The sequence below is a fragment of the Panthera uncia genome, chromosome D4 (genome assembly GCF_023721935.1).
Source record: "Panthera uncia isolate 11264 chromosome D4, Puncia_PCG_1.0, whole genome shotgun sequence".
Lineage (NCBI taxonomy): Eukaryota > Metazoa > Chordata > Mammalia > Carnivora > Felidae > Panthera > Panthera uncia.
In genome coordinates this window covers 5,984,214-6,005,247 of record NC_064807.1, presented here as the reverse complement: position 1 = coordinate 6,005,247, position 21,034 = coordinate 5,984,214, and the positions used below count along the sequence as shown (strand labels likewise).

The window sequence follows — 21,034 nt, the reverse complement described above, 5'->3', positions numbered from 1 at the left end:
ATAAATCTCACTTGGTTATAGTGTATAATTCTCTTATTTAAAAAAATTTTTTTTCAATATTTATTTATGTTTGAGAGAGACAGAGCGTGAGTGGGGGAGGGGCAGAGAGAGAGGGAGACACAGAATCTGAAACAGGCTCCAGGCTCTGAGCTGTCAGCACAGAGCCCGACATGGGCCTCCACCTCAGGAACCATGAGATCATGACCTGAGCCAAAGTCGAATGCTTAACCGGCTGAGCCACCCAGATGCACCATTGTGTATAATTCTTTTTAAACACTGTTAGATTAGATTTGCGAATGTTTTGCTGATAATTTTTCAGCTGTGTTCATGAGAGATATTGGTCTGCTGTTTTGCATTATTGTAATATTTTTGTTTGGTTTAGTTATTCGGCCAATTCTGACCTTATAGAGTTAGGAAGTATTCTCTGTGCTTCTGTCTTCTGGAATAGATTGTAGAGAATTTGTGTAATTTCCTAAATGTTTGATAGAATTAACCAGTGAACCCATCTGGGCCTGTTTCTTTTTGTTTTTGAAGGTGATTAGTAATCAACTCAATAACTTAAATGTGTGTAGTCCTTTTCAGATTGTCTTTCTTTTGGTTCTTTTTAGTTGATTTATTTGGGCTAATTAGGGCTGATGACTTAATGTTATCTTTTATACACATTTAGAGTTACTAAAGTATTTTCAGAGTGCTCCATGATAAATTATCTTAAATTTGTTTTGTATGTATTTTTATGGGATAATAATAAAATAAATCTCTTTCCTTCCAGCCTAGTGTGTTAATTGTAACCTACAAGGAACCTGAAAAATCATCTTCTCAGTTTGGATTCTACAAACAAGCTGAATGGAGGCCAGATAGTACCATGATAGCTGTGTCAGTAAGTAGAATTTTCAACTTCAGTAGTGTTTTTTATGAAATCATTACATTGCATTTAAATTTGATTCTTTTAGATGACTTCCATTTCGGTCTTTCCCACCCATTAGCATTTATCTTCTGTGATAGGGATTGCTATCCCGATTCTTCTATTCAGGGTACTCTTACGTATCTTTTTGTGATTCTTCTGCTTCCTCCCTTCCCTAAATTAAGCCTCCCTATTGGCCTCCCTATTTCCTGAGACACAACTATGTGGAAATTAGGACAGCTTGTTACCCTAAGTAGTCTCTAAGTGTTCAGCTGAAAGTAAGGGCTGCACACCTTATTCTTTTGTCTTTAGTCTTCTTACTTTCCTGTTTTGTCCTGGAAGTTTAATCCAAAATTTTAAAACTTTCATCTCTATTCACACAGTACTCCCAAATTTATGTTTTAAAGGCCTGTCCTCCATCTTTAAGGATGCCTCACAAAAATGATAACCTTTATGTTTTTATGTCAAACTAAATTTTCATATCTATTTCGATCTATTTTTGCATTTCTCCTCTGTTCGATTAGTGTGCTTTGATCTGGTTAATTTTACCCTTTCAATATATGTTTTGTCATTGTCATCTCTTGGACTGTCATTATGACCTAATCTGAATTAGCCATCATATATATATATGGTTAATCTTTATTGAGCGTCTCCTATGTAAATACTGTGATAACCATTATACGTGGATCATCTCATTTAATTTTAAATCAACAGTTTGAAGTAGATACTGTTATTCTTCATAGTAAATGAAGTTATATTGAAGATGTGATTTTTTTTTTTTTTTTTTTTTTTTACTTTTTATTTATTTATTTTGAAAGAGAGCACTTGCACGCAAGCAGGGGAAGGGCACAGAGATAGAGGGAGAGAGTGAATCCAGCACAGAGCCCAATATAGGACTCTGTCTCATGAACCATGAGATCATGACCTGAGCCAAAATCAAGAGTTAGATGCTTAACCGACTAAGCCACTGAGTCACCACTTAGGAATTAAGTGTTATATAGATGGTGTATATCAGAAAGAAGGGATTAAATTAGGTATTTAGATTCTATTTACAGGCATAACTTCTGGTGTACTTTGCTTTATTGCGCTTTACAGATACTGCATTTTTACAAATCGATTATTTGGCAATTTTGGTAATTATCACGATATTTCAAACTTTTTCATTATTATGTTTGTTATAGTGATTTGTGATCAGTGATCTTTTTGTTACTATTGAGGGTCGTTTTGGGTGCCATAAACAGTGTGCATATGAGATGGCAGACTTAATAAGTGTTGGGTGTGTGCTCACTGCTCTGGTGGCCTGTTCTTTCCCTGTCTGATCCGTCTCCTTGGGCCTCCCTATATGAGAGACACAACTATATGGAAATTAGGACCGCTTGTTACCCTACAGTAGTCTCTAAGTGTTCAGCTGAAAGTAAGGGCTGCACACCTTTCACTTTCAGTTGAAAGCTAGAAACGATTAAAACTTAGTGAGGGAAGCATGTTGAAAGCTGAGACTTCTTACACTAAACAGCCAAGTTGTGGAAGCGAAGGAAAAGCTCCCGAAGGAAATTAAAAGCGCTACTCCCGTGAACACACAACGGATAAGAAAACCAAAGAGCTTTCTTGCTGATGCGGAGAACGTTTTAGTGGTCTGGACAGAAGATGAAACTGGCCGCAGCCTTCCCTTCCGAGAAGCCTAACCCAGAGCGAGGCCCTGACTCTTCAGTCCCGTGAAGGCTGACAGAGGTGAGGAGCCTGCAGAGGACGAGTCTGAAGCGAGCGGAGGTGGTTTCGGGAGGTTTGAGGAAGGAGGCCGTCGTCCCGACGTGGAAGTGCGGGGAGGGACACATCTGCTTACTGCTTGGCGCGCTGAGTGTTTTCAGCCCGCTCTTGAGGCCTGCGCAGAGATAGAAACGATTCCTTTCAAAATATTGTCACTTATTGACTGTGCGTCTGATTGCACAAGAGTTCTGATGCAGGTGGACAGTGAGATTAATGTTGTCTCGTGTCTGTTAACAAAACATCCATTCTGCAGATCAGAGAGTCATTCTGACTTTCAAATCTTATTGTTAAAGAAAAACGTTTCTTAAGGCTCTAGCTGCCATAGATAGTGGTTCCTCTGATGGATCTGGGAAAAGTAAATTGAAAACCTTCCGGGAAGGAGTCACCGTCCTAGATGCCACGGGGAACATTCATGAGTCGTGGGGAAAGCTCCAAATACCAGCATTATTAAGAATTTGGAAGAGGTCGATTCCAGTCTTTCCGGATGACGTGGAGGGGTTCGAGACTTGAGGGAAGGCAATAGATGCAGCAGGGGAACTAGGATCAGAAGTGGGGCCTGATGATGGGACAGAACTGCTGTCATGTCATAAAACGTGAGCAGGTGAGGAGTTGCTGTTCATGGGTGAGCAAAGAAGGTGGTTTTCTGAGGTGGAATCTACTCCCGGTGAGGATGCCGCGAAGACTGTTGAAATGACCGTGAAGGATCTAGAATATCTCATCAGCCAGGTTGATGGAGCAGCAGCAGCAGAGTTTGGGAGGATTGACTCCGATTTCGAAAGAAGTTCTGTGGGCAAAATGCTATCAAACAGCACTGTATGCTGCAGAGAGAGTTTCGTGAAAGGAAGAGTCAGTTGATGCAGCAAATTCTGTTGTTTTATTTTAAGAACTTGCCACAGCCATCCTGACTTTCCGCAGCCACCACCCTGTCCAGTCAGCAGCCATCCCCAGCAAAAAGATTTCTAGCTGCTGAAAGCTCAGATGATAGTTGGCATTGTTTTTAACAGTCAAGTATTTTTAAATGAAGGTATGTACACTGTATTTTTAAACATAATGCTATTGCAGGCCTAAATAACCACAGTGTGGAGTAAATGTAACTTTTATATGCCCTGGAATACCAAAAAATTCTTCTGAGTTGGCTTTATTGTGAAATTCACTTTACTGAGGTGTTCTGGAACTGTAGCTGCACTGTCTCAGAGGTATGCCTCTGTTCTTCTGCATTAACTTCTGTCTCTGCTTTCTGTCCTTTTTTTAGTCTGCTATATAATGCTGACCAGGTTAATCATTGGAAAATGGTCCACATGATCAAAATATTAAATAGTTCCTTCTGCAGACTACCAGCTACCTACCAAATCTACCTCCTGCCTATGTTTGTAAGGACAGTGAATTAAGAGTAGTTCAACATATTTCAATTATTTTAAAAAGTCAGAAAAAACATATATATATATGTTTTTAATTATTTTTTTATAATTTGTTTTTTATTTTTTACTTTTTAAATAAAAATTAAAAATGAATTAATAGATAAGGATTATTTATTTATTTATTTATTTTTAATATGAAATTTATTATCAAATTGGTTTCCATACAACACCCAGTGCTCATCCCAACAGGTGCCCTCCTCAATGCCCATCACCCACCTTCCCCACCCTCCCACCCCCCATCAACCCTCAGTTTGTTCTCAGTCTTTAAGAGTCTCTTATGGTTTGGCTCCCTCCCTCTTTTTTTTTTTTCCCCTTCCCCTCCCCCATGGTCTTATAATTTATTGTTAAGTTAGCTAACATACAGCGTATACACGGTGCTCTTGGCTTTGGGAGTAGATTTGCATGGTTCATCACTTACATACAATACCCAGTGCTCGTCCTAACAAGTGCCCTCCTCAGTATTTCCCTCTCTCCCCCACCCCCCATCAACCCTCAGTTTGTTCTCTATATTTAAGAGTCTCTTATGGTTTGCCTCCCTCTCTGTAACTATTTTTTTTTTTTTTTCCTCTGCTTCCCCCATGCTTCTCTGTTAAGTTTCTCAAATTCCACATAGGAGTGAAAACATAGGATACCTTCTTTCTCTGATTTTGCTTAGCATAATACCCTGCAGTTCCATCCATGTTGTTGCAAATGGCCAGATTTCATTCTTTCTCATTGCCAAGTAGTATTCCGTTGTGTATATAAACCACAATTTCTTTATCCATTCATCAGTTGATGGACATTTAGGCTCTTTCCATAATTTGGCTATTGTGGATAGGGCTGCTGTAAACATTGGGGTACATGCGCCTCTATGAATCAGCACTTCTGTATCCTTTGCATAAATACTTAGTAGTGCAATTGCTGGGTCATAGGGTAATTTTATTTTTAATTTTTTGAGGAACCTCCACACTGTTTTCCAGAGTAGCTGCATCAGTTTGCATTCCTGCCAACGTGCAAGAGGGTTACCCTCAGAAGTAATATTTTTGACAACTGAAAATTGTATGAATTTTATTTTTTATTTTTTAAATTGAGGTTTAGTTAGCATACAATGTTATATTTTCTGGTGCACAGAGTAGTTCGATTCCACACATATATTCTCAGTGCTCACCAGGATACATGTACTCTTCATCCTCTTTATCTATTTCACCCATCCTCCCTGCACACCTTCTCTGTGGCAGCCACTAGTTCTCTGTATTTAAGAGTCTGTTTTTGGGGTGCCTGGGTGGCCCAGTCAATTAAGTGTCCGACTTTGGCTCAGGTCATGATCTCATGGTTCGTGGGTTCGAGCCCCGTGCCAGACTCTGTGCTGACACTTGCTCCGAGCCTGGAACTTGCTTTGAATTCTGTGTCTTTCTCTTCCTGCTCCTCCTCTGCTTGTGCTGTCACTCCCTCACTCTGTCTTTCAAAAATAAATAAACGTAAAAAAAAAAAAAAAGTCTTTTTTTGTCTCTTTTTTTTTATTCATTTGTTTTGCTTCTTAAATTGTCCATATTAGTGAAGTCATAGGGTATTTATCTTTCTCTGACTTACTTTACTTAGCATAATTCATTCTAATTCCATCCATATTATGTATGGCAAATGGTAAGATTTCAGTCATTTTTATGGCTAATATTCCTTTGCACTTATATATGTATATACATAAATATGTGTATGTACACAGACACACCATATTTAGCCTTTCGTCTTGGGATGGATACTTGGGTTGCTTCCATAATTTGGCTATTATAAATAATGATTCAGTAAGCATAGCGGTGCATGTATCTTTTCAAATGAGTGTTTCCGTAATCTTCGGGTAAATACACAAAAGTGGAATTACTGGGTTAGATGGGAATTCTGTTTTTAATTTTTAAAGGAATGTCCACACTGTTTTCCACAGTGGCTGCGTCAGTTTGCATTCCCACCAACAGTGCATGATGGTTCCTTTTTCTCTACATCCTCACTAACAGTTACTTCTTGTGTTTTTGTTTGTTTTGCCTATTTTTGGTTTTACTGGAGGCTCAGGTGGCACATGACAGTTCACAAAATGGCTTCATGGTAGGGTCTTTTTGTTTTTGATTCTAGCCATTCTCACAGGTATAAAGTGTCTCCTTATGGTTTTGATTAGCTTTTCCCTGATGATTACTCATGTTGAGTATCTTTTCATGTGTCTGTTTCATCTGTATGTCTTCTTTGGAAAATGTCTGTGCAAGTCCTCTACCCAGTTTTAATTGGATTACTTAGAGTTTTGAATTGGGTTGTAGAAGTTGAGGGGTTTTTTCTTTTTTAACGTTAGAGTTGTAGGAGTTCTTACGTATTTTGGATAATAACTCCTTATCAGATCGATCATTTGTAGAAATCTTCTCCCATTCAGTAGGTTTCCTTTTTGTTTTGCTGATGATTTGCTTCCCTTTGCCAAAAACTTTTTGTTTTGGTTTAGTCTCTATAGTTTAATTTTAACTTTTATTTCCCTTGTCAGAGGAGATAATCTGGAAAAATGGTTATTTGGCCAAAGTCAGAGAAATTACTGCCTATGTTTTTTTCCTAGACATTTTATGATCTCAGGTCTCATGTTTAGTCTTTAATCCATTTTGAGTTTGTTTTTTATGTTTTAAAAGTAGTATTCTTCTCTGTGTAGCTCTCCATCATCATTTGTCTTTTTCTCCATTGTGTATTTTCACCTCCTTTTTTAATAAATTGACCATATCATTATTGGTTTATTTCTGGCCTCTTTATACTGTTCTGTTGATCTATGTGTCTATGGGCCAGTACTGTACTATTTTGATTATTGCAGCTTCATTGTATATCTTGAAGTCTGGGATTGTGACCTCTCCATCTTTATTCCTCACTTTCAAGTTTGCTTTGGCTATTCATGGTCCTTTGCAGTTTCATACAAATTGTAGGATTATTTTTCCTAGCTTGGTAAAAACAGCTTGTTGATATTTTGATAGGTATTGCATTAAATCTGTAGGTTGCTTTGGGCAGTATGGGCATTTTAACAGCATTGTTTCTTCCAACCCATGAGCATGGAATATCTTTCCATTTGTGTCATCTTCAATTTCTTTCATCAGTGTTTCATAGTTTTCATAGTCCAGGCCTTTCACCTCCCTGGTTAAGTTTAATCTTAGGTATTTTATTCTTTTTAGTGCAATTGTAAATGGATTGTTTTCTTCTTTTTCTGCTACTATATTGTTAATGTAGAGATATGATACAAATTTCTGAATATTAATTTAGCATCGTGTGACTTTACTGAATTCATTTATCTGTTGTTTTGTAGTATTTTGGTAGTCTTGAGGGTTTTCTGTATATGGTATGTCATCTGCAAAAAGTCAAAGTTTTACTTTACTATTTTGGGTTTTCTTTTTCTTTCTTTCTTTCTTTTTTTTGTCTGATTGGTATGGCTAGGTCTTTGACCACTATGTTGAATAAAAGTGGTGAGAGCGGACATTTTTGTCTAGTTCCTAATCTTAAAAGAAAAGTTCCATTTTTCCCAATTGCAAATGATGTTAACTGTGGATTTTTCATTTAAGGTCTTTATTATGTTGAGGTATGTTTGCTCTAAAATTTTTTTGTTGAGAGTTTTTATTATGAATGTATGTGGTACGTTGTCATATGCTTTTTCTCTGTCTTTTGAAATGATCATATGATTTTTATCTTTTTTTTTGTTAATGTGATGTATCACATTAATTGATTTGGGCATATTGAACCACCTTTGCTTCCCTGGAGTAAATCCCACTTGATGGTGGTGATTTTTTTTTTTTTAATTTAAAGAAATTCCCTCTATCCCTCTATCATTTCTTGTTGTATTCAGTTGACCAGTATTTTGTTGAAGATTTTTGCATCTATGTTTATCAGAGATAGTGGCCTGTAATTTTCTTTCTTTGTAATGTCTTTATGTAGTTTTAGTATCAGGGTAATGCTGCTGTTAAAGAGTAAGTTTGGAGGCTTTCTTTCCCCTTCTGTTTTTTTGGACTAGTTTGAAAAGAATATTAACTCTTGTGTAACTGCTTGGTAGAGTTTACCTGTGAAGCTTTCTGGTCCTGGACTTTTGTTTGTTGGGAGTTTTTTTTTTTTTATTACTGGTTCATTTTCTTTGCTAGTAATTGATATGTTCAGATTTTCAGCGTTGTCCTCATTTAGTTTTGAAGGGTTTTATGTTTCTAGGAATGTATCCATTTCCTTTAGGTTGTCCAAGTTGTTAGCATGTAATTTTTTTTTATATTCTCTTGTATCAGTCTTTTGTATTTCTATGGTATCAGTTATTTCTCCTTCTTCATCTGATTTTAGTTATTTGAGTTCTCTCTCTTGTTTTGATGAGTCTGGCTAAAGGTTTATCAATTTGTTTATTTTTCTAGAGAACCAGGAAACCAGCTTCTGGTTTCATTGACCTGTCTATTTGATTTTTTTAGTCTCTCTCATTTATTTCTGCTCTAGTTTTTATTATTTCCTTCTAATGGCTTTGGGTTTTATTTGTTCTTTCCCTGTCTCCTATACATAAAGTTAGTTTGAGATTTTTGTTTCTTGAGGTAGTCTGGTATTGCTATAATCTTCCCTCTTAAAACAGCTTTTGCTGCATCCCAGAGATTTTGGACTATTTATCTTAAATTTCATTTGTTTCCATGTATGTTTTGATTTTCTGTTTGATTTCTTCATTGACCCATTCAGTGTATAGTACGTTGGTATTTAGCCTCCATGTATTTGTGTGCTTTCTAGGTTTTTTCTTGTGATTGATTTCTAGTTTCATTCCCTTGTGGTCAGAAAGGTGCATGATATGATTTCAGCCTTTTTTTAATTTACTGAAATTTGTGGCTTAATGGGTGATCTGTTCTGGGGAATGTGCCTCATGTACATGAAAAGAATGTGTAATCTGTTGTTTTTGGATGGGACATTTTGAATATATTTGTTAGGTTCCTATGGTCCAATGTGTTATTCAAGGCCGTTATTTTTTTGTTGGTTTTTCTATTGGGGTGTTCTATCTGCTGATGTAAGTGGGGTGTTAGAGTCCCTTGCTATTATATTACTATCAATTTCTTCTTTTATGTCTATTCGTAGTTGCTTTATGTATTTAGGTGCCTCCCACATTGGATGCATAAACAGTTACAATTGTTATATACTATTGTTGGATTCTTCCCTTTATCATTGTGTAGTGCCTTTTGTCTCCTGTTAGAGTCTTTGTTTTAATGTCTGTTTTCTCGGATATATAATTATTGGTACCCTACCTTTCTTTTCACTTCTGTTTGCATGTAACTGTTTTTCCATCCTTCCCTTCGAATATGCATGTGTCTTTAGGTCTGAAGGGAGTTGTCTTTAGGCAGCATAGAGATGGGTCTTGTTTTTTTTATCCATCCAATCAATCAATAGCTTAAAAAAAATTCTTTTTTGAGTGTGACTCCTAGTTCATTTATTGTATGTTTATTTATTTTTGAGAGAGAGAGCAAGTAGAGGAAGGGCAGAGAAAAAGGGGGACCGAGGATCCAAAGCAGGTTCCATGCTGACAGGAGAGAGAGCCTGATGCAGGACTGGAACGCATGAACCATGAGATCATGACTGAGCCAAAGTCGGTGCTTAACTGACTGAGCCACCCTGGCGCCCCTCAACCAGTATCTTTTGATGAGAGCATTATTCCATTTACATTTAAAATCATTATCAGGGAGCCAGAGTGGCTCAGTGGGTTAAGCGTCAGACTCTTGATTTTGTTTCACGTTGTGATCTCACAGTATGTGAGTTTGAGCCCCACATTGGGCTCTGTGCTGACAGTGCAGAACCTGCTTGGGATTCTCTTTCCCTCTCTCTCTGCCCGTCCTCTGCGCGCTCGCGCATGCTTGCTCTCTCTCTCTCTCTCTCTCTCTCTCTCAATAAATAGATAGATAGATAGATAAATAAATAAATAAAATAAATTATCAATAGATATGTACTTACTGCCATTTGTTACTTGTTTTATGGTGGTTTTATTGTTCTTTTCTGTTTTTCTCTTGCTCTCTTGTGGTTTGATGTCTTTCTTTAATGATATGCTTTGATTCCTTTCTCTTTATTTTTGTGTGTGCCTGTTACAGGTTTTTGATTTGTAGTTACCATTGGATTCAGATGTAGCATCTTGTCCATATGATAGTCTGTATTAAGTTGATAGTCACTTAAGTTTGAACCCATTCTTTTTTTTTAAGCTTATTTTTATTTTTTGCAAGAGAGAGAGCAAGCAGGTTAGGGGCAGAGAGAGAGGGAGACAGAATCCCAAGCGCTAACAGCGCAGAGCCCAGTGCGGGGCTCAGACTCTTGAACCGTGAGATCATGATCTGAGCCGAAGTTGGACGCTCAACCGACTGAGCCACGCAGGTGCCCCTCCATCTCCTTCTCTTGAAATAGTGGCCTTAAGAAGAAAAGACCTCGTGGTGCCCTGTAGCACAGCGTCCCCTGTTGATCAGAACCAGGCATTTCATAGGTGTTTCCTCTGTGGGGTGGCATGCTGTCATGGCCCGGCCGTGTGTGCCTGCAGTCCAGTCTCCAGCGGTGGCCCACGCTGCCCGTTGTAGGTGCCCTGGACGGTTTGGTCCCTGTGCTGTTAAAGGGCCGTTCTGGGGCTGCCGTGGGCTTGTTGGGTGGTGCCAGCAGTCAGACCAGATACCTGTCCTCAGCCCGTCTGCTGGATCTTCAGTTGCACCAAACTTCGGGGTGCTCTCCCTGCCTTGCCCCTCAGAGGCTTTCCTTTGTGGGCAAGGCCTGAAGTCAAACAGATGTCTGCCCCAACGCATCTGCTGGGGCTGTAGTCCCACCGGTGTGTGTGGTTATTTCCCCCTCTCTATCGAGCAGGCATCACTTCAGAGTGGTGCTGGTCCCTGCTGGACCGTGTGCGGGCATGTCTGGGCAGGAGCTGTAGTGGGTTGGTTGGGCCTGGGCGAGTAGGTAGGTAGAGAGGTAGAGTGTGTTCAGGCTGATTACTCCAAGTGGCAGGTTATCTGAGCTGGAGGGGGGGGGGGGGAGTAGAGAAGTGGTGTCCACCAGCTCTTTTGTTCTTGGACGTGTCTCCTAAAGATCCCTGACCCTTCAGCACAGGTTCTGAGATTAGTAAATACATGTGCCTCTGTCCATTTCAAGCTCTGTTCAAACTGTTGTTTCTGTGCTGTATATCCTTGAACTTGTTTGTTAGGCTGGCTCTTTAAGGCCAGGGACTCAGTCTCCTGTTGCCCTCCCCTTTTGCCAGAGCTAAGTCAGCCACTTTTTAAAGTACCTGGAGTTAAGCCCTGCTGGTTTCCAAACCAGGTGTTATAGGCACTCCTCTTCCTTGAGCAGGTCTTCTGTGCCTAAGGTTCATGGTGTGAGGTCTGCTTCTCTTCCTTCTCCATACTTGTGGGGTGTTTCCCATTTGTGGTTACTCTCCCCGGGAGTTTGGTTCCCAATGTAGTCTCTGCCCCTCCTACCCTTTTTGATGTGTCCTGTCTGTGATTAGCTGTGGAAAATCTGTTCTCCCAGTATTCAGGTGGTTTTCTGAGTTACTTGCACTAATGTGGCTGTTATCTAGGTGTATCTTCCATTATTGATAATGAATTTTAAATTTCATTGTCCATAAGTATTGCTGGAATATGAAAATGCTAATATATTCACATAATTTCTATGGCTGCTTTCAGGCTGCAATAGCTGAGTCAAGTAGTCCTGACAGCTACCATATGTGACACTTCATCTCTTTTTTGCTCAGTGCACACTGTAAATGACAGTAACACTTATAAATCACGTGTTTCAAGTGCCACATGTTGCCATACAGTGACATTTTGTGTAATTTTTATTACTAGTGCATACCTATCATGTCAAAAGAAGAAAAGATGAGGAGAATAGGTTTTGAATATCATGCTTTTAAAATACATTGGAGTGGGAGTGCCTGGATGGCTCATTGGGTTAAGCGTCCGATTTTGACTCAGGTCATGATCTCATGGTTTGTGGGTTTGAGTCCCGCGTCGGGCTCCGTGCTGACAGCTCAGAGCCTGGGGCCTGCTTCAGATTCTATGTCTCCCTCTCTCTCTGTAACCTTGCCTGCTCATGCTCTGTCTCTCTCTCTCTCAAAAATAAATAAATATTTAAAAAAATTAAAATACATTGGAGTGTGGATTAATTTACTGGATTAGATGGAAAATTATTGTCTTAATTATGCAGTGACCCTATAGCAAAGCCAAAAAAATACAATAAAAGTTGACATTATCCAACTTAGTATTTATCATAGCATTCCCAACTCATTGAAATTAATAGAAAAATTGGAAAATTTAAGACCATATCTTCACAAAAATAAAAATGAAAATGAAGGTACAGCCAAAGTAAGTTTAGCTCTTTTTTTTTTAAATTTTTATTTTTTTTTAATGTTTTTTATTTTTGAGAGAGAGCGTAAGCAGGGGAGGGGCAGAGAGAGAGGGAGACACAGAATCTGAGGCAGGCTCCAGGCTCTGAGCTGTCAGCACAAAACCTGATATGTAGCTTTTTTTTGGTTTGATTTTTAATTTTTTTTTAATTTTTTTACTTATTTTTGAAGGAGAGAGAGAGCATGAGTGGGGGAGGAGCAGAGAGAGAGGGAGACACAGAATCTGAAACAGGCTCCAGGCTCTAAGCTATCAGCACAGAGCCTGTGTAGCTGTTTTTTGATGAACTGAGAAATGTAACAGTCCGGCTCAGTGTATTTGAGCAGTCAGTGTAGAGTGTGAAATGATTAGGAATTAATCCCTGTGAATAACATGTATGGGAGAACTTTAGGTGAAAAAGTTTTTATGAAGTTGCAAAAACACCAATCAGTACAACGTGAAGTAGAGTCCACTAAGGTGTGTTTTAACTGATAGCGACAAAAATACACCTGAAGCGGTAAAAGGCTTAGTTGGGCAGTTTATAAAACTAGCACACATGGAAGTGTTTAATGCCTGTAACCATTTTAAGTTTTTAGAAATAGAAGCTGGAATTCGTCACTTGCCAAACTCCATGGGTCTTTGATGTCTGAGCAGTCAGTGGTAAAGGTTTATTGTGAATTTTTTTTACATTGGGCTGAGATTGAAAATTTTTGAACTTGAAGAACCACCTTAACCACTGAATGAAGAACCACTTAGACCCTGAATGATTTGGTAGATAATTTTTGCTGTAGACTTAGTAATGTTTCCACATGAATTCAGTCACATCTACAAAACAATGCTTGTATGTGAAATTTACATATGGTCAAGTCATTTTGGTGACAACTAATGTTACTTGAATCACAATGTCAGGCTGCTTTTTTGTGTTTCCACTGCTGTCAAAAGTTACAAAGTAAGACCTGTTTTTCCAACAAAAATTAGCAGTAGGTATGTTTTCTGAGCTCATCCTGAGTTCTAATAGCATATTGCAGAACTTGATGCAATTGTAAAGGAGATGTCCACATTTCATAATCCATTTAATTGTGCAAATGAAGAATGCTTTCGCCCTACCTTCAATTGAAAATGATTAATCTACCATGTATTGACATGTTAAATGGCAAACATCAGAAGAGTCTGGTAGACTTGTGTACTTACCTACTAGTTGATGACTGACTGTATTCAATTAAAATCATGTGCTCATGGATTGATATCACTACTTGTATGAAAAGACATTTCAAATATGAATATGTAAGATCTCATTACAGGACAGCATTAATGGAAGAAACTTTACAATCGATTTTGATGATAGGGAACACTAAGCCCCAGTTAAGCAAAAATGTTATCCTCATAAGAAAAATTCCATTCTCTTTAGTGGAAAATTGGTGCTCACTCTTCATTACTGTTATATTTAGAATTTTTAAATAGTAAAATTTATGATCATTTTTCTCTCTGCATTAATTACCCTTTTTATATTTGTGTACGTATGATACTTTAACATCTTGAGGCCTTGCTGACCCTGGAAGGACTCTCCCTCCCAAGGCCAGGCAATTTCTAGAGAATCTTAAGGATTCACCTGTTTAGTATGCCTTTGACTTGCAGACCAACCAGTCCATAGCCAGTACCCCCTGACATCTTTATGGAGCTCTTATACTCTGGGCCACTATTCCCCTGCCCTACTTATGCCGGACCCAGGAAGAGATAACTAGAGACAGCCCCTACATCCAAGTAAAGAGAAAATAGTCTATTAGCTTTATTTTTAGAGCAGAAATAATTTCATGTTTATTAACTTTTTGCATTTTACCAAGTACTAAGAAAACAGAGAAGTTAGAAGAAATTATTCCTGTCTTCAGTTTGGAGAATAAAATGCATATATAGAAGAGAAGGTGAAACAATTATTTTTTTGGCTATTGAGAATCCAGTTTTTATTTCATGTAGTTATTGCTTGTAGTCTTTTTTTTTTTTTTCAAGACTTTATTTTTAATTAATCTCTACACCCAACACAGGGCTTGAACTCAGAATTGCAAGGTCAAGAGTCCCATGCTCCACCAGCTGAGCTAGCCATGCACCCCAGCTTACCGTCTTTATCTGCAACTTCGTGGAGATACCATGATGAATGTAATTTTAGCTGTGATAGTATGGTTTGCATTAATTCTATTTATTTATTTATTTATTTTTTGAGAGAGCAAGCAAGCAGGGTGAGGGGAGAGGGAGAGAATCTCAAGCAGGCTCCACGCCCGGCACAGAGCCTGACAAGGGGCTCAATCTCATGGCCATGAGATCATGACCTGAGCCGAAATCAAGAGTGTGACGCTTAACCTGCTGAGCCCCTGAGGTGCCCCTGGCTTGTATTAAGTATACTGAGTAAACACTGACCTGATCCAAGTGATTTAAGTTATCATCTCCATTTGTATAATTTAGAACATGAATTAATGTTTTAGCTTATGAATTTTAAAATACATATAGGATCGTAAGTGGAGTTTATGAAAAATAAATGTTCTGTTTCAGAGTATTTTTAGGTTCATAGCAAAAGTGAGGGGAAGGTATAGAGATTTCCTTTATACTTCCTTCCCCAGCACATGCACAACTCTCCCCATTATCAACATCCCCCACCAAGGTGGTACATTTCTTATGATTGGTGAACTTACATTCATACATCATCATCACCTAGAGTCCATAGTGTACATTTATGGTACATTCTTGGTATTGTATGTTCTGTGAGTTTGGACAAACACATAATGATGTATATCTGCCAGTGTATCTACAGGGTAGTTTCAGTGCTTCAAAAATCTCTCCTCCACCTATGATCCCTTTTCCTGTAACCCTTTGCAAATAGTGATCTCTTTGATTGTCTTCCCAATTTTGCCTTTTGCAGAATGTCCTGTAATTGGAATCCTATGGTATATCGTTTTTTTCAGATTGGTTTCTTTCACTTAGTAATATGCATTTAAGGTTTCTTCATGTCTTTTCCTGGCTTGATAACTTATCTCTGTAGCACTGAGTAATATGTTCTTGTTTGGATATATCACAGTTTTTGTATCCATTCACTTACTGAAGAACATCTTAGTTGCATCCAGGTTTTGGCAGTTATTAATAAAACTGCTATAAACATCTGTTTGCAGGTTTCTATATGGGTTTATGTTTTCAGCTCCTTTGGGTAAATACCAAAAAGTGTGATTGCTGGACTGCATGGTAGAAGTATGTGTAGTTTTGAAAGAAACTGACAAACTGCCTTACATGGTGAGTGTTCTCTTTTGTATTCCTGTCTACAGTGACTGAGAGTTCCTGTTGGTCCGTATCTTCATTGGGTGGTGGTAATGTTTTGGATTTTGGCTATTCTAATAGGTGTATGGTGGTACCTCATTGTTTTAATTTGCATTTTCCTGATGACATACGATGCGGGGCATCTTTTCGAATGCTTATTTGTCATCTGTATGTTTTTGATGATGTGTCTGTTAAGGTGTTTGGCCCATTTTTGTTTTTTTAAGTGGGCTTCATGCCCAGTGTGGAACCCAGTGTGGAGCTTGAACTCATAACTCTTAAAGACCTGAGCTGAGATCAGGAGTCACTGGATGCTTAACTGGCTGAGCCACCCAGGCACCCCGTGAACTTTTTGAGTAGTTTGTTTACTTTGAATAACAGTCCTTTCTGACAAATGTCTTGTGCAAATACTTTGTCCCAGTTTGCAGCTTGTGTTTTAATTCTTCTGACAGGTCTTCTGGTAGAGCATACATTTTTAACGTTAATGAAATCCATCTTATCTCTTCTTTTGTATCATGCCTTTGGTGTTGTATCTAAACATTATTGCCAAACCCAAGTTCATCTAGATTTTCTCTTATGTTATCTTTTAGGAGTTTTGTGGTTTTAAGAATTAGATTTTTTTTAAGTTTTAACTTTTAAGTTGTAAGGGTGATACATGCTTGATGAAAAAAGCCTAAGAAACACAAAATAATAATTCTGCCATTCAGAGATAATTACTACATTTTACTTACGTCTTTATATCTTTTTTATGGACATTTGCAAATACTCTTACATTTAATAGCATTTAGAATTTGAAAGTTAATTGAAGTTTATTTATTTTTAAATACAAAGTGATATTACTATAAGTGACTGCTAATGTCATTTGTTGATGGGGGGCATATTTGATAAATCTGTGAGTTTAATAAATAGAGGATTATCTAAAACATTATACAAAGCTATCATACAGTTTTGTAATCTGCTTTTTTGATATATCATTATATCATGAACTCTGTCTCACTTCAGCATGCCTCTGTAACTTGATTATAACTTCAGATGAGTGGATTTTTAAGTTGATCAATAAGTTTAAGACTTTTCATATTTTTCTCCAAAATTTTGACCTTAATTTACACATTACTTTGCAGTTTTTTTTTTTCCACTTAGTATATTACAACTGTCCTTCCAGAGGAATATATATACTTCTGGCTTACTAAGTTTAGTATTTGTGTAATACTTCATAGTGTGGAAGTTTCTTATTTACTTTGTTAAACTCTTTTTGATGGATTTTTGGCAAGTACAGACAGTGCTACAGTAATTTTATACATATATCCTTTTTGTATTGGTACATTTATTTCTTTAGGGCAGTTTCCCCTATGTAGTATTGCCAGGTCAAAGAATATAGCTTTATTCTTTTTAATAAATGTTGCCAAATTATTTTTCACCAAAATTGTATCAGTTCCAGAGTTCCTCGTAAGTGTTCATAAGATTTCTTTTTTCCTGCATTTATGTCTAAATTAGATTGATGAAAAATGGTCTTGTTGGTTTCACTTGTTTCCTTGATAGTGAGGTTCAGCATCTTTTCATGTATGAATTGGCCCTTTGCAGTTCTATTTCTGCAGGTTGCCTGTGTTTGTCCAGTTTTCAAACCTAGAATATTCCATGTCTGTTTGCTTGTTCTCTTCACTCTAGCTCCAGTGCCGAAAGCATTTTCGGGACATGGTAGGTATTCACATATTAAACGAAGTAAATAATATCTGAACATTCTATTCTGAGCCATAGTAAAGGATCTCCTATCTAGGTGTAGGATTCTTAGATTTGGGATTCTTTTTTTTCTAGCCATGTAATACTGTTCCAGGGCCTTCTGGTTTCTAGTGTCACTGGTGAGAGAAGTCTAGTGCTAATCTGTTCTCTGTCCTTTGTAGGCAACTGATCTTTTTCTCTGTATGATTTTTCTCTTTATGATTGAAATTCAGTTGTTTCTGCTTGTTACCTGTAGATATAGATCCTTTTTCATTAAACCATCTCCCTCTCTCCCCCCTGCTCACCCCCATATTAAACCCGAATCTTAGCTCTAGTATTTCTACAGCTAGGGAAGTTTTCTTCTATTACTTTCTAAAGAATAAATTAGAGTTTGTTCTTCAAGTCTCTTATCTTTCAATAATGACTTTTATCTCTTTATGTTTTGTGTCATGGAATTGTTTCCATTTGATCTTCTGGAATAAAAGGTTTAGCTTCCATAAAGGTTATTCTTTATTATTTGTTCTTTATGTTCTAATGGTATCTCCTGAAAGTCCTTAATTTTTTCTTATTATAATTTGCTTGCATTCTTGTCTCTCATCTGTGTGGCGCATCAGTAGGATCCATATATTTTAGCTGTTTCATTTGTTACTGAGCCTCCAGTAGAAATGGTACTTTTGTTGTGTTTCATTAGTTACCCACAGAGGTGAGGCTTTCATGTGGGTCTCTAAGAATGCAGACCAGCAGATAGATGGTCGCTAAAATGGCAGTTGGCAGAGGCAGACAAGCTTATAAGCTCTTGTGCTCTGTTGAGGCTTAGGATGAGTCTCCTCTACTCTCAGGAGGTTTCTCTGAGTGGAAGGGCCCTAAGCTAAAAGCTTCTCCAGACCGGGAGGTGTGGGAGCAGTTCGATTCACCACTGCAGCCACTACTGTAAGCCTACTGAAGTCAGAGTTGCATGGACAGCCCTGTCAGTGTCTATTTCCAGGAGCAGTCACATTCATTCAGCCTTTTTCAGAGGGGGTTCTGCTTTTTAAGTTACTTAGAGAACTTTGAAATCCTGGATCTTGGCCCAGTGCCTCGAGGAGTGGCAAAGCAAAACTTTCCCTTTGCTTGGTCCCTTACCACATATTCTATCCCATGGGAATTCAAGAGAGCTTGATGACTCAGTCTCCACACTCATCCAGCACACGTTTTGGCAATTGTCTTCTGAGAAGAGGAGGAGAGATTAGGAATGTGGGCCCAGTTTTTCCATTTTAACAGAATCCGAAAGCTACCTTTTTAAAGTTCTTATTTATTTATTTTGAGAGAGAGCGCGAGTAGCGAGGGGTGGGAGCTTGGAGAGGATCCCAAGCAGGCTCCTTGCCATCAACACGGAGCCTGATGTGGGGCTCAAACTCATGAACTCGGAGATAATGACATGAGCTGAAACCAAGAGTTGGACGTTTAACTACCTGAGCCACTCAGGCACCCCCGAAAGCTAACTTAAACCATATCTACCTGGTGTCCAATTTTTTGATTGCCTCTGCCTGCAAAAGAGGTTATTTTTAATTTTCATTTCTGACATTGTAGTGTAGACTGAAATACATGGAAAGAACCATTAGTCATATGGTACTAGTTGAGAAAGGCCACGGATACTTTTGTGATCTGTTCAGTAAGGCATTCACTCTTTGCAAATAACCATATGTACTAAAAGATAATCTATCAAGGTGCATTTAAAAGTAATATTAAGAGGTGCCTGGGTGGTTCAGTTGGTTGAGTATCCAACTCTTGATTTTAGCTCAGGTCATGATATCACAGTTCGTGGAATCAAGTTCTGCTTTGGGCTCCTTGCTGACATCATGGAGCCTGCTTGGGATTTTCTCTTTCTCTCTCTCTCTCTCTCTCTCTCTCTCTCTCTGCCCCTCCCCCACTTATACACATGTGTTCTCTCTCTCTCTCTCTCAAAATAAACTTAAAAATAATGTTAAGGAATTGTATACTGTCATACAATGGGTATTGAGTAAGTGAACTTTCTAGGTAACCAGACTTTGGATTCTGAAGCTTTAGTAATTTTGATGGTCCTTTTCCTTGAATGCATTATACATTTTATTAGCTTCTTACATGAAATGCATTGATTATAAATTAACTATTGAAGATTCAGAGTTATTATGGTAGCAAATTTTGGGGATATCTAGTGTGGGCTATGCACTGTTGTGTTTTATGTCTCTTAAAATCAATTCTTCATCACAGTGCACTAAAGGTAGATAATATTTTTTCCCATCATAAATCTGAACAAACTAGGAGAGATGAAGTAACCTGCCCAAGATTACAGAGGTACATCCTATATCTAAGATCATATTTCTGGTAATGGAATTCTAAGCCATGAGGCCTGGTTCTAGAGTTCTAGAGTCTTAATAATTTTGCTTTACTGCCTTTCACTATTAGCATGATTGTTTAATCCTACTAGCTATTGTGGAATGAAGCTGAATCTAGGAGATACTTTGAAACTTACTTTTATAAAATGTCATTGATAGAATGTGTAGGGAAGGATATGCAATTGTATGGTCTAGAGCAATACAACATAATTCTCTTTCTGCAAATTAAGTCAGGGCCAAAGCAGCCACCCTGTGTATTTTTCTTACTGCCTGACCTTCCCTACTCAAGTTTTGTCATCGTGTGCTCTCACTCATCAGTTACTACAACATTCTATTTCTGTATCATCATCTCTACCATAGTCACGTCCTTATCAACTGGTACCTTGAAAAGAAATCTCACTGGCTTTTTCAATGGGCTGTGGGAAAGAAAATCCTTTACCATTTTAAGAATTGCTCTATAGTGATTTTTGGGAGAGTATTTTCTCTCTCAAAAGTAGAATACCATTTTTGTTGACATGGTACCTGGCCATAATTATCCCTCAGATTTTCCTCAGTTTTAGGCTATTAATAGATGGCCAGGTGTAGGGAGCATTGAAATCAATTTTAAGTACTGTCTCATCTTTGGGACTCTGACAGATAGGAGCACCAGTGTATTTAAGCATATGTGTAAATATTTCTATTGCAACTTAAAATAAGAAAAAACACTGGAGTCCTTTGAGTCTGCATTCCCATCCAGTCACCAAGATGGTGCTGAGTCCTGTCTTTAGTTTGCTGCCATGATTTTCTCTTTATTCTCATTGCCATGACCTTAGTACAGGTCTTTTTGTATCTTGTCTAGATTGCCTAGAGCTTAAAACTTCTAGCTATTCTTTTTTCTCCACTTAAAGTGCATCCTGATTATAGCTACTTCCAAATCAAGGCTTTTATATTATTTTCAAACTGTTCAGTGGCTTCCCGTTGCATTCAAAATGTGTTCCAAACTGTTTAGCCTAGTACTCAGGATCTACTGTGATCTGGCCCCAGCCTGCCGTTCCAAACTGTTTTCCACTGCTACTTGCAGTGTTATTCCCCTTCATACCCAGCTCAATGGATGTATAGCTTGTATGTTAGGATGTATGTTAGTATGTAGTATGTATTATGTTAGTGTAACATGAGTTAGAATCTACTTATTTGTGAATAAGAGAAAAATAACTTAACTTAGAATTCCTTGTTTTATTTTGATTTCTTTTTCCCTTCCACCATGTTAATATATTGAGT

The 21,034-nt window shown here is 38.0% G+C and overlaps 1 protein-coding gene across 4 annotated transcripts in view; it reads left to right on the top strand.

The window, feature by feature from the left end:
- RIC1 (RIC1 homolog, RAB6A GEF complex partner 1) overlaps positions 1-21,034 on the top strand; it is a 145,979-nt gene that overhangs the window by 44,587 nt on the left and 80,358 nt on the right. For 3 of the 4 annotated variants that reach the window (XR_007460117.1, XM_049642053.1, XM_049641944.1), the window contains exon 2: positions 770-877. Coding sequence is in view for 2 of the 4 variants with exons in the window: in XM_049642053.1 (XP_049498010.1) it covers positions 770-877 (108 nt within the window). In the remaining 2 variants the exon portion in view is untranslated. Of the gene's footprint in view, positions 1-769; positions 878-21,034 lie in introns of those variants that run through there. The other variant, XM_049642140.1, reaches the window with a different exon arrangement.